Source organism: Ambystoma mexicanum, chromosome 6p, assembly GCF_040938575.1.
Source record: "Ambystoma mexicanum isolate Mex_15411 chromosome 6p, UKY_AmexF1_1, whole genome shotgun sequence".
Classification (NCBI taxonomy): Eukaryota; Metazoa; Chordata; class Amphibia; order Caudata; family Ambystomatidae; genus Ambystoma; species Ambystoma mexicanum.
Genome location: NC_090935.1, coordinates 868788880 through 868801976, shown reverse-complemented (window position 1 = coordinate 868801976; position 13097 = coordinate 868788880). Strand labels below are relative to the sequence as shown.

Here is a 13097-nt window from a genome sequence, read left to right as displayed (position 1 = left end):
GAGACAGTTGAAATCTGAAGGGAAGCCGCGGGGGCGGGGCTATTTATACCCTACGTCCTATTGGTGGGGAGTAAAGCACCCAAAAACAGTGTCGAAGTTTTCCATAGGAAAACGCTAAATTAAAGTGACCGAGGTTCCCAGCCCGACGACAGGAATATTTACAGCATGTGAATCCATGAAAGATCCAATGCTGGAGAAAAGCATTAGTATGATAGTAGGGTGCCTTTATTAGACAGATGTGAAGGACCTTTTTTTTACCATTTAAGGGATATATCTACTTCATGAGCTTTAATGAATAGTGAGGAAACATCGTATTACATTTATTGGGGCAATGCAGCAATATTTTACAAGCAGTTGTTACTAACGGTATGTTATGGAGAAAAGGGTGTGGGGTCTGTAAGCAGTTTATATAAATTATAATGCAATCCTATTTTTATCAGCATTTAAGCGTTTCTCTGCATCCTCCACATGTCGTGTTGGTGATGTATCTTTGTCAAATTGGAGTTCTGGAGAACTTTCTCATGAACTGGAAAAGCACACCACCAAGGGCAACAGAATAATGCCTTCTGGGTTGATTACAGACAGTAGTAAGACATCAACAAATTCTTATCCTAGAATCAAGTCTCAACACCCAATCAATACTTAATATTGCCTCATTACACATTTTAGTGAGAATTACCTGATAGCCATTCAGGTCACTGTAAAACCTATTTTCACTGTTTATATCCGATGATATTCTCATGGCAATCTCACGGTTGTACTCTCCTCGTATGTCTACGATATTTGAAACCTCCAATGACTGCCCCTCTACACCTACGTAAAACAAATGTAGAGTACTTATTAAATTGTTAAAGAATAAAACACATTTAAAAAAGTAAATGTTTAATATGAAGAGAAGTCGGAAAACTGACAACAGATCAATTAGTGAGATCGAGGTAGGGGGCGGTGTTGCTACATGTCCTCTTCGAGCATCAATAGAACAATTACAAACCATATTCAACTGAAGACCATCATAGGCTGATTTACAACTTGACACTGCACATAAGGAATGCTAATGGAATAAAGCTTTTTTTTAATTGCAAACCTATATTTACCTCTAAAGGACAACATTGTAGCTCCTGAAAGTACCCAGCCTAATAATAATAATTGTTCTTCTTTCGCTCTCCTCAAACTATATAATAGTTCACATTAAGGTCATGCTTTTGAGCTTTTGATACTGGTGACAGATGTTACTTGCCTATAGTAACAGTTTTCCTACGTATCATGCAACATGTTTAGTAGCAACTGCTGTAAGGTGTGCATTTCAAACTATTGTACCACGTTATTATTGTTTCAATATCAAAAAGGAATTGCCATGTAAATGAAGACCTGATTAAGTTGAAAAATGATTAACAGCCTGCTCCATTTATTTTACGCCCCACCCTTCATTGCCCATCCATCGCAAGCATGCAACATCCTCCTGAAAACATCTAGGAGAATTAAAAAGTTGAGATGGAGGGCGTGGCTACGAGCTGCAATGATGTGGACTCTCCTCTGAGAACCTCTGTGTGAATCCCAGCAAAAACTGTAAATATCCCCAGTAAATAGGCCAGGTTGGAGTTGGAATGCACTCCATATGATCTGGCAGAGTCTGGGGACAACATGGAGCGGCTAATTGTGACAAGGGACAGAGGGATCTCCTCGTAAGCCACTGTGGAAGTCCCGGCGTAGGCGACCCAGTCAGAAGCAAAGACGGCGCTTATCCTCCGATGAAGATGTCAGGCCGTTGGCAGGGCTCATGTTTGACATCGAGAAAGTGCTGAGATAGCTAGCTGGACTCTGGGTGGCTGCTGGGGGTTTCCCGCTGCCAAGCGAGCCCGATCTGCAGCCTTGCCGACCCTGGTGGACAAGCAGGCTAAAACGTGACTGAGGGATAACAGCACTGTGAGCCTGAATGAGCCCATGGGGACAACACACAAGACCACGAAGAGAGACATATAATGCCTGCAGCGGCTGCCGGGAGAGTGAAGGCAGCAGAGCTACCCAACGAGAAGCTCCGCTGAGGCAAGGATGGTGGTGGGCAAGTCAGGAAGCTCTTGACCTCCCTGTGGATGCTGGCAGTTCTGGACCTCAGGAGGATCTGCAGCGCTGCTGCAGGAGAATTGAGGTGAGTGGGGTACGCCCGGGAAGAGCCAGGAAAAGCAGTAGGGAGAGCATTACTGCCTTTTTCTTGCTCCCTCCCACCATCAGATCACGGCAGAATACCAGTTTTGTCATATGGCAGGAGGCGTAGACACAAAAGCGTCTACAGGTGCCCTTGTGGCAGGACCCATCAGAAGCGCGTGCCCATGGCAGCCTGGAGTGAGCAAAGAAACCCGCTAATAAACATTGCACCCTGCACCACTAAGCGAAACGAGGAGCCTAGGCCGGGGGGTGGGGGGGAGCCAGAAGCCCTGGTTTAGCCAGCCCCATCAATAACAGCAGAATACACCATCTGAAAGAGGAGCGGGCTGGAACCATAAGGGGATGGTGTCCCAAGTCCCCGGGAAAATTGAGTCCCGAAGGCGAGGACCTCGACTTCAACATCTGAGATGACCAAGCAACAATAGGCGAATGAAAGCACAGACATAGCTGCCCTACTCCAATCCCAGGAGAAGGGGAAAAAGACGGTTGCAGTTCCGCAGCATGGTCCAATCCCTGGAACGACCTCCGGGGATGCCGGGGTAACTAGCAACAAAGGAGGACATTCAGTCATTCATGTCCGAAATTAAGGCAGAATTCAGGAACTGTATGGTAGAGCTCTCAGTGAAGGTGGAACGTTTGGACGGCCGGGTTATGGAGGCACAGCAAAGGCTCCGGGAGGTCGAGGACTAGATGACGGAATTGCGGACCTACATTGTCGAGTTCAGACGCTAGAAGGGTTGAGTGAGACCATGGCAATGAAGCTAGAAGACCTAGAGAACAGGGCACAGAGAAATAACATATGGATTAAAGGGGTTCCCCCTGCAAAACCAGATCAGGACCTGGGCGAATACGCGGGCAAAGTATTTCAGATACTCCTGCCACACCATGACAAAGTAACAATGCTGCTGGACTGGACTCAGAGGCTGCAGGGCCAGAAGAGGTCCTCTTCGGACCCTACTTCAGACGTGATAACACAAGTTCCCTTTTTCACTGATAAGCAATACATCATGGCTGCGGCTCTAGTGCAAACAGAAATAATTTACAAAGGACATCCTTCCAAATCTACCAGGACCTGGCGATAGACAATACTCTCAGACTGCTGACCAGCATCCTACAAGATAAGAAAATCCGATACAGATGCTTCTTCCCAGCAACACTGCAATTCACCATAAAAGGCACGATGCAGACAATCAACTCACTCGAGGAAGTGGAGGACATATGGGAGTCTGGTGCAAACAGGGAATCCCCATGAGGCTTCCGACGCCAGCAAAGAGGGAAGACCCTAAACCCTGACGCACCCCGTGTCCAAAAGTGGGGAAAACACAGACTTTGAGCTATCCCGAAACAGATATGATCCCAGGCCTAGCACCTGCACTGGTGGGTGTCGTCCAAAAGAAAGCCGCAAGGTGACCGACCTCTGACAGTGTCAAGATCGGTTTGACCCAGGCCCGAACCATGAGTGCTATGTCGCTCACTGGTCACCTGGGCGGATGGCCCAATTTTGTTATTGCACTGTTTGCAGAGATTCAGTTTTGGTTAATTTTCAAAACTTGGTTGCACCAGCGATGCAAGGAGACAGCTAAGCCAGATAACAGTCGACACCTACCTCACCCTCATGCACCTCAAAGGATGAGTTAGAAGCACAACCAAACCCTCCACCGCCACCGAAAGCTGATATTCAGGGCGTTCATTGTAAAGGGCTTGAACTCTCCAGCCAAGCGCAAGTCCATCCTGATGAGACTTGTGGATTTGAACTGCTCCATCGCTTTCCTACAGGAGACCCACCTGGCTCTGCAGGACTATGTCAGAATGCGGAACAGACATTTCCCTCATCAATTTATGGCATCCAGTGGCTCAAAGGAAGGGGGCTGGGAGGGACAGCTGTCCGTTTGGTGAAAGACATCCCTTTAATCGAACTGGAGACACAGCATGGCCTGGGGGCAGGTATGTGGGGGTGAAGGGTAAGCTGTTTGGGCAACTCTACACTTTCAAATTTGTATATGCCCTAAACGAGAGGCAAGAGTCATTTCTACAGGAGCTGTGGTCCAAGCTGGCGCCATTTGTGGAAGGCCAAGTGGTGATAGGAAGACACTTTAACGGGGTCCTGGATCCCAACGTTGACAGGACCCACTCACCAACAGCAAGTGACTTCAAGATTGCAGTGGGGTTACTACACCTATTCAAAGCACTGGGGTGATCGACATCTGGAGGCTGTTGCACGCAGGGGAGCGAGACTACTCTTCCTTCATGCACGTACATCGAACCTCATCCTGCATTGATCTGTTAGTGGCTTCCACCCCAATTTGTGCCATATATAGACAATATAGCCATAGGAACCATGCTCCAGTCCTATTGACAATCCGGATCCACGACCCATCACCCTACAACACCACCAAGGTCCCAATGGAGACAACCTGGCCCTCCAAGACAGTATTGCGCAAGCCAATAAAAACGACTTCTGGTGACAACAAAGAGGGGTCCGCGTCAGTAGCAACAGTGTGGGAAGCAATGAAAGTGGTCATTAGGGGGGGGAATGAATAGCCCATGGGGCGGCCTACCATTACTGACGTGCAGTGGTGAAATCCCAATTGCAGAGTTTGGTTGCAGATGCAGAACGGTCACATAAAAAGGGGTGGTCCCCGAAGTCGCACAACGCTGCAAATAGCCTGCAATAAACTACAGACGCAACTCGCGGAGGAAACTGTACAGGCCCCAATTACAATACAATATAATAATAACAATACAATACAATATAATAATAATAACGCAAACAAGTTTCTGGTCCAGAACAGAATAATGTGGGATGGGAAATACAAGTGGGCGACGCAATATGCGGAGGACGCCAAGTCTCAGCTGGCAGTGAACCATCTACACAACACCATGCCAGCCACACCCCAATCTTTAGCGGAACAAAGGCAATACAAAGAAGAGGCTGCCCTCCCCCAGCTCTCAGACACGGATATGCACACCCTGGATCTTCCCCATTACACTGGAGGAGGAAGACACAGTAATTAAATCCCTAAAGCAAGAGCCCTGGGCCCTGATGGCTTTATGCATCAGTTCTACAACATTTTCAGGGTACAACTCCTGAATCCCCAGACCTTTTTGTGTATCTCCTTCCATCAGACAGAAAGGTGACTGAGTCTATGAAGATTCTTGCAATCATTCTCCTGTTAAAACCGGATAAAGACCCCTGAGACTGTGCCTCTTACAGGCCAAACTCCTTGCTAAACATTGATGCAAACATCTACTCCACAATTCTGGCCAACAGGCTAGCTGTGATTCTGCCCAAAATGATTAACTTGGATCAGACCTGATTTATTCTGGGCCGAACCACAGGGGATAACATCAACCGGGCCCTGAACTTGGTGGAAATAGAGGAAACGGACCGCTGCAAATTCTTCCATAAAGTCGACTGGCCCTTTATGAAACTAACCCTGGAGGCGTACCGCTTTGGGCCAGCCTTTCAAACCATGATCCTGGCCAACTATAACTCACTCAAAACGTTGCTACGTGCAATCCAAAGACAGTCAAGCCCCATACGCAGAACAAGACAGGGGTTCCCCCTTTCCCACATTAATCTTTGCCCTGAAAATGGAGCCCTTCGCTAAACACGACAGGGAGAAACCAGTCATCGAAGGCCTAACAGTGGGACAGAAACAATACAAGCTGTCCTTATGTGCCGATGATATAATGCTAACCCTCAAAAATGTCCAATCGTCCCTGCAGCAACCACTAATAGGACTGGAATCCTTCAAGCTTTGCGATTAACGGTCACAAATCCGCTAGGGGTGGGCCTTATGGAAGTGGAAATTGATGCCCTCGGCCCTTGATGTCCAATTACATGGAAAAAGGAGGTTATAAGCTATCTAGGTGTCCAGATTCCATCACGACCGAAAGAATTATACATTGCTAACTTCCCACAACTCGTTAGAGACCCGGAAACAGACTTCGAAAAAATTGAAAACCCAGGACATCTCATTAATGTGACGCATTCATGTAAAATTAACTTGCTGCAAAAGTTCCTTTGTGCGGTGCTCCCCGTGGAGATCCCACGGAAACCCCTCATGCAAGTACAATAGAAGGTCCTCTGATTCATATTGCAGGGGTAAAAGCCAAGAATTCCAAAAAAGGTGATGGGCAATGCGCAATTGAGAGGGATGGGAGTCCCTGACTTGCTCAATTACTATGCAGTAGCACAATTGGCACACTTACCCGTCTGGACCTAGTCCACTGATACCTCTAAATGGGTAGAGCTATAGCAATCCAGACTCCCATTGCCCCATAGCTCTCTATCATAAACCTCTGTGCTAGCACGAATTACTAGCCCAACCTCCTATCATCCACGAAAAATAACAATAAAAACATAGGCCTGGGTGATGAGAAAGTCAGGCATCCTGAGAGGACCGGGCCCGCACAACCGAATCTTCCATACCCCAGACTTCACCCTGGGCCTCCGGCCCTTCCGACTTTAGAAGTTTGACACAAGGGGGCCTGCATCACATTTAACTGCTTTTCAAGAATGTGGCGCCTCTGAACGTTGTAGACTAAGAGAAAGTCTGCCCCGATAGAAGTGGAAAGGTATAGATACGCACAGATTAGGCACTGGATTGTCCACACGTTGGTCCAGCAGGGAGTAAACTGGGAAACGGAGGCCATCAAGCTGACCTTGCAAGAGAGCACAAGGGGTCGGGGGTAGATATCAAACTCCTGCAGATAGAAATGTGGTTGCTGCAGCCCCGTTATATAACACAGTGTGAAGCGGATTTAGGCCACCCTGTGGAAGACCAGACATGGGTGGATATTTGGTCACGTAATTACTTCTCCTCAAAATGTGTGAACAACAGGGAATGTGCCTTTGCATTCACTTACCGCTGGTACTATCCCCGGCTGAGCTAAATAAGATTAAGAGCTCTGTGAACCCATCTTGCTGGAGGAAATTCGAAGCACGAGGGACATTATTTCATATGTGGTGGGAATGCCAACAGGTACAGGCCTCGTGGGGAAAGATGGTAGGAACTGTGGAGGCTGTAACACAAGTCCAATTCCCATTAGAACCAGAGGTTATATTGCTAGGGTTCCCAGTATAGGATACATACCCAAAATCGGGGATGAAGGCCAATCTAATTACCCACCTCCTGCTGGCAGCGAAGATTACACTCGCCCGGACCTGAAAGGCCCCTGATGGCCCGATCATTCCCCAGTGGTGGACAAAGAATGTGACATCCTAGTGGCGGAAAAGGTTACAGCAGTCAAGGACATGCTATACCGATTTACCAAGACCTGGTCTCCTATGCTGGAATATGGCCTGGACATTCATGCACAAGTGTACAAGCCAAGGCAAGTGGCACGGTTCCTGCAAGACAGCGAATAAGTCAAAATCTTACCAGCGTTAGGAGGTGGGGGGGGGGCAGGGAGGAGTGAGAGCAATAGTAAAAGGAGGGAGAGGTGGAAATGTTATGAAGTATCAAGAGGCGTTCTTTAATTGCGTGATATACCAGCGTCAGCATTATGTTGTTCATGTGCAATCGAACATAAAATTGGTAGATATAAAAGAAAAAATGTTGAGATGATTGCTTTGTAATCAAAGTCTAACAGATTAACATAACTACGTTTGCACTGATAGAAAAACTACAGCTGACCAATAATTTGGCCAAACAGAAGAAAGAAAACATTTACTCTCCGTAGTGATTTCTGTACATAGGGCCGCATTACAAGTATGGCAGTAGCCTTGCTGGTAAAACCGTCAGGCTGCCGCCAAACTTAAGAATTTTTCCGACCCCTGGCAATGGGGAAATACAGGGCTATTACAACCCTGGCAGACCCTGTATTTTCCCGTTGCCAGGGGCCAGAAACTTTTACTCCCCATTCCCATATTCCCATTTCAGCCCGATAGGGCTCATTGGGAATAGAGAGGTTGGATGCACCAGCACCATTCAGAATGATGCCGGTGCAGCCAACATGCTCTGCTCGAGGGTGCTATTCTGAAAAAAAGTGTCACCAACATTTTTCAGGTTGTGTCTGGGTACAAAAAGTTTACTGGCTCTACTGGAGTGAAAGGTGTGCCTCGCAGTAGCCTTAGATAGCCGGTTCGTAAGGTACCAAGGAGCCCCGTCAGCCATGCATTTGTAGGTAAGTATTTTATGAGAAATGTGATGGCAAACTGGAAGCCAATGCAACGATCTTGAGTCGAAAATGTGGTTCCATGGACCCAGATTACAGACAGCTCGGACTGCTCCATTCTGGGCTCTTTGGAGGCTTTTCAGATTGTGTTTAGATGTGCCTGCAAGGAGACTGTTACAGTAATCGAGCCAAGAGTTAACAATCGCTGTAGCAAGAGAGAAAAAAGGTGATGGGAAGATAGGTATGGTTTAATTTGTCTGATCAGCTTAATAACATAGGCACAGGATGTTTTAACAAGTCTAACATGTTTTTTCATAGTCACCCCGGAATCTAAGATGACACCTAGTGTTTTGACGGAGGGACTCACTGGAATGACACAACTGGAGATAGTGGCTGTATCTGGGGTCTAATTTTGGATTCTCTGACTGGAGCAAGCAACCATCACCTCTGTTTTTTCCTTGTTCAATGACAAAGAACTGACATCCAGTCTTTGATCAAGTTGTGTCATTGATGAGAGCAGAATCCATGTCAAAATCACCTGACTGCATAGTTGGTATATTGGTATATTTGATGCTGATGCTGTCCAGCTGGTCAAAAAGTCGGGCACATGTAAACGTTAAACAATAAAGGCGAGAGGCAAGTACTGTGTGCCCTGTGGAACACCACAAGATAAAAACATATACTAAGCAGGTCGTTTTCTTTCAACATGCTCTTAGAGCTGTAGGTAAACAGCCGTATCAAGGATTTTCAATAAATATGGGACGTTGGTGATAGGTCTGTAGCTGCTGACAGCCTCTGAATCCAGGGTGACTTTTCAGTACAGGGGTGATCCAGACCTCCTTGACGCTCTCTGGCAAACACGAACAAGTTAGGGATGAGTATGACAATACTGGTGATGAATGGAGATCGGCATTAGATGGAATCATTGATGAATATTATCATCCACACATATTGTGGGTTTAAGCCTATTCACAATATCAGTCAAATACTCACGAGTCATGGGACTCAGACTGCATTCTGGAGCAGGGTTACTCAGATTGGTCGTTAAGACCACCTTCTTGGAAGTACACCTAGTACGGTCACCTCCAGTTAATCTGTAGTTGGTAATAGCAGATTGATGGTTCTTTATTTTAGCTGAAAAACTATCTTGGATTTCTTGACATCAAGTGCCATGATGATGGGCTTTATTGACAATATTTATCCTTCCAGCCAGTTCTCGTAAGATAGAGAACATTCTTTTTTTAAAACATTTTTTTTAAATCTGATTTGGCGTTATGGATTCTGTTTTCATAATTCACTTTTTTTGCTGCTAAAACAGCTTTTTTTTATAATCAGCACCAACCAACTGATAATTTGAAAGAGGCGTGGGGCATGGATATTTCCTCCATTGTGTTTCAGAAGTTCTTTTCAATTTTCTATGCTTTATTAGGTCAGCTGAAAACCAAGATCTTCCTACGGCTTCTGTTTTGAGTTTCTTAACAGTGATCACTGTTAGTTTATTTATAGCTAGAACTGTCAGGTTAGTGAATTCCTGCACTAGTGCATTTGTATCCATAAGTGCAAGGGAGGGAGGAAGCAATCAGAGAAGAAAGTCAGAAAAGGTGGAACTGGTTTCTAATTTTGATTTCAAGACACAGTTGCGCACAGACCTTTTTATATGGGTCTGGAAGAATGAGGTTGTAGAGGATGAGATGGTGGTCAGTCCGTGGACATTGGATAACGTCAAGGGAAGAGACCTGGAGGTTATGGGTTAGGACCCAGTCCAAAGTGTGCCCATCCTTGTGAGTGGTGAGTGGGGTATTTTATGAGGTGGTGGAGCACAATAACCTGCAGAGATGTAGAATGAGCAGCAATGGAGTCTTCACTGTCATTATCCCATACATTGAAATCTCCTACAAGTATGGTGCGGGTGTTTGGTTTGGTGAAATCCTGAAGCAATGTAAGTAATTGGTCTTCAAATAGAGGCATTTGTGAAGGTGGCCGATAGATCATTATTATTATTGATAGTGGTGTTGTCATCTATCCATATTTTAAAGGAGAGATGTTCACAGCTATCAAGAGTAACAGTGCGGACATTTGAAGGAGGCTTTAAAAATGACGACTCCTCCACCTCTGCCCTTTTCACAGTCTGATCTGATCATTTTTTTATCCAAACATAGAGGAGCTCTATGGTTATTCTTTGCAAGAACCTGGGGTATGATATTGCAGTTCAATGATAAACCTACTTGGTATGCTCGTGGGGAGTCATCTATTATCGACTTTATGTTTACAAGTGGACAAATGAATGAAAGGTCTGAAAATCGGAATGTACAAATTAGTCCTTATAGTGATCACGCCATGTTGTCCATTAACTTGAAGTGGAAGAAAGTCTGTAGGTAAAAACGTTTATTGTGCTGGTCACTTGGTTAATGTTAGAGGTAATCGACTGAAATGGAACCATGTAAAGACAGCTAAATTTAATAATGATGATATTTTGCACAAAGAACGTTTGAATCTAAAATGTCTAGATATTCTGTCGAAAACTTTAGTTCGTACTTGGAGAAGATGTCTAAATTTCATATGCCCGATTCATATGGTAATACACAAAAAAAAGAACTCAAACATGCATTCGACATAGAAATAAAACAACGTAGAGCTCAATTGAACAAAGAATTGTGTGGAATAAAGAAGCTAAACTTATCTTTACAAACAGCCAAAGACCTTCTTAGAGTGAGTCGGGCACGGTATAAGAACTGGTTTATTCAACATCGTTTTGCCCAGCCTCAAAAAGATGGTGAGGCTATGTTAACAGCGATGAGAGAGCACAATTCTAGGAACTACTGATTAATAGTACTGAAGTTCCCATAAATGAATGTGTGGTGAGACCATTTTGAAAATGTATACTGTGCGGAATAAAGCCCGTAAATGAAAAAGCATATTGGTCATTGGACGTGTCAGAAGATAATATAAGGAGGTTTATAAGAAAAGCAAAGTCGTCCAATACCGCTGGGCCGAATAATCTGTCCTTTGTAACATTCAAGCAGAACAAGTCTTTGTAGTCAAGGGTACTTCATCTAATATTTAAAAATGTGATCGAAACAAAGACTTTTCCTGATTCATGGAAAATGTCCTATGTCCTTCTGATCTTTAAAAAAGGGGACCATTTGAGCCCCACATTTTATCGGCCTATATCATTGATGAACGTTGAGGCAAAGATCTTTGCATCCATAGTATTAGAGCAACTGATAAGTTGGATGGAAGAGTGTGTCATTCCGGATATAAGACAGATTGGGTTCAGGAAGGGCATGGGAACAGATGTTGGGGGTCTACTTGTCACCTCATTGCAGCATAAATCACGACATACAGGTCAACTCCCTATGTATGCATCATCAATGGACCTCTCTGCTGCCTTTGATATGCCTTTGATATGGTTGACAGAGCTATGATCTGGCAGAGGCTTTTGGATCAAAACATTGATAGAGGTCTACTGGATATGCGGATATATTTATACTCGGTTACAGTGTTGAGGGTGAGGCTTAGTAAAGACAGGCTGATGTCAAAAGAAATTAAGGCAATGAAGGGCCTCAAGCAGGGATGTGCTTTGGCTGCAATTTTGTTTAATTTGTATGTGTACAGCGCGAGGTACGCCTTAGATGAAAGCGGTTTAGTTGTACCTAAGGTAGGCTCAACTGCTATAAAATGGGTTGGATATGCAGATGATTTATTACTTTTTGACCGGACTAAAATTTGCCTGCAGAGGCTTATTAACTCTTTCGTCCAGTTCATAAGTGAATTGAAGTTAAAAATAAATCCTCATAAAACTAATAATAAATTTGGGGCAAACTAATAAAAAAATGTACACAGCCAGTAGGATCATTGAGGGTACAACGATTCACCTGCAGAGAGCAATTTGCTAATTGGGCTATTCCTTCTCTAGTGCTATGACGCAAACATTTCTTATAAATTGCCTAAGGATGAAGGCGATAGAGGCTGGGCAACAGATGAGAGTAATTGAAAAGAAATTTGGAAAATGTTCAATGTCTGCATGTAGGAATTTTTACTGTATGAAGGTTACTCCCAGATTAGCATTTGGGTTGGAATCTTTTCCAGTTCCATTGTCACCATATCTAAAAATTATAGAAGCCATAATATGGAGAAAGGTTTTGTTTCTCTTGCCAAAATGTATACCCATGGTATGAGTTGGATCTGCGCTATCTTAAAAGCATTATGAAATGCAAAAATGATAACCCTCTATAGAAAATGTGTAATTCGTGAAAAAAAACTCACTGTACAAGCTATTTTTTGACAATATGACGGAAGATTTTATGCAAACCCTCAAAATTGAGGTTGAAACAATACTTACAAATATTGGTGTTACAACAAAATGTCTCATTGACAATCCTTTTGACTGGGTTGAAATCAACGTAGTGATCTTGAATTTGAAATTGTATTCTCAAATGATACCAGCATTGAAGTTGTACCCTGAGCCAGAGAAATATATTGTAAAATATCCTTCGAGGCACCTGAGGAATAGCACAATGTGTTTCAGGTTTAATGTATTAAACACGAAGCAAATCTGCTTTATTCAAAATATTTTCTGAAGACCAGAAAATGTGTGAATTCTGTTGCTGGTGAAACAGAAACATTGATGCATCTCTTATTAATTTGTCCGATACTGATCAAGGAAAGGATTGAATAATTCTCGCAATTTATTCATGTCGTCTCCCATGTATATAGGGATCAAGTTTTGTATGAAATGTTACATTGCTCATCGATAGCATTGAAGATCCGAGTGACTGCCTTTTTAGAGAATATTTGCAATGTGATTTAGG

At 44.2% G+C, this 13097-nt stretch overlaps 1 protein-coding gene across 1 annotated transcript in view; it reads right to left on the bottom strand.

Moving 5' to 3' along the window:
- Window positions 1-13097, bottom strand: part of MAN2A1 (mannosidase alpha class 2A member 1) — a 1346034-nt gene that overhangs the window by 255070 nt on the left and 1077867 nt on the right. The window contains exon 17 of the mRNA XM_069625484.1: window positions 680-813. Within this exon, the coding sequence (XP_069481585.1) occupies window positions 680-813 (134 nt within the window). The remainder of the gene's footprint in view (window positions 1-679; window positions 814-13097) is intronic.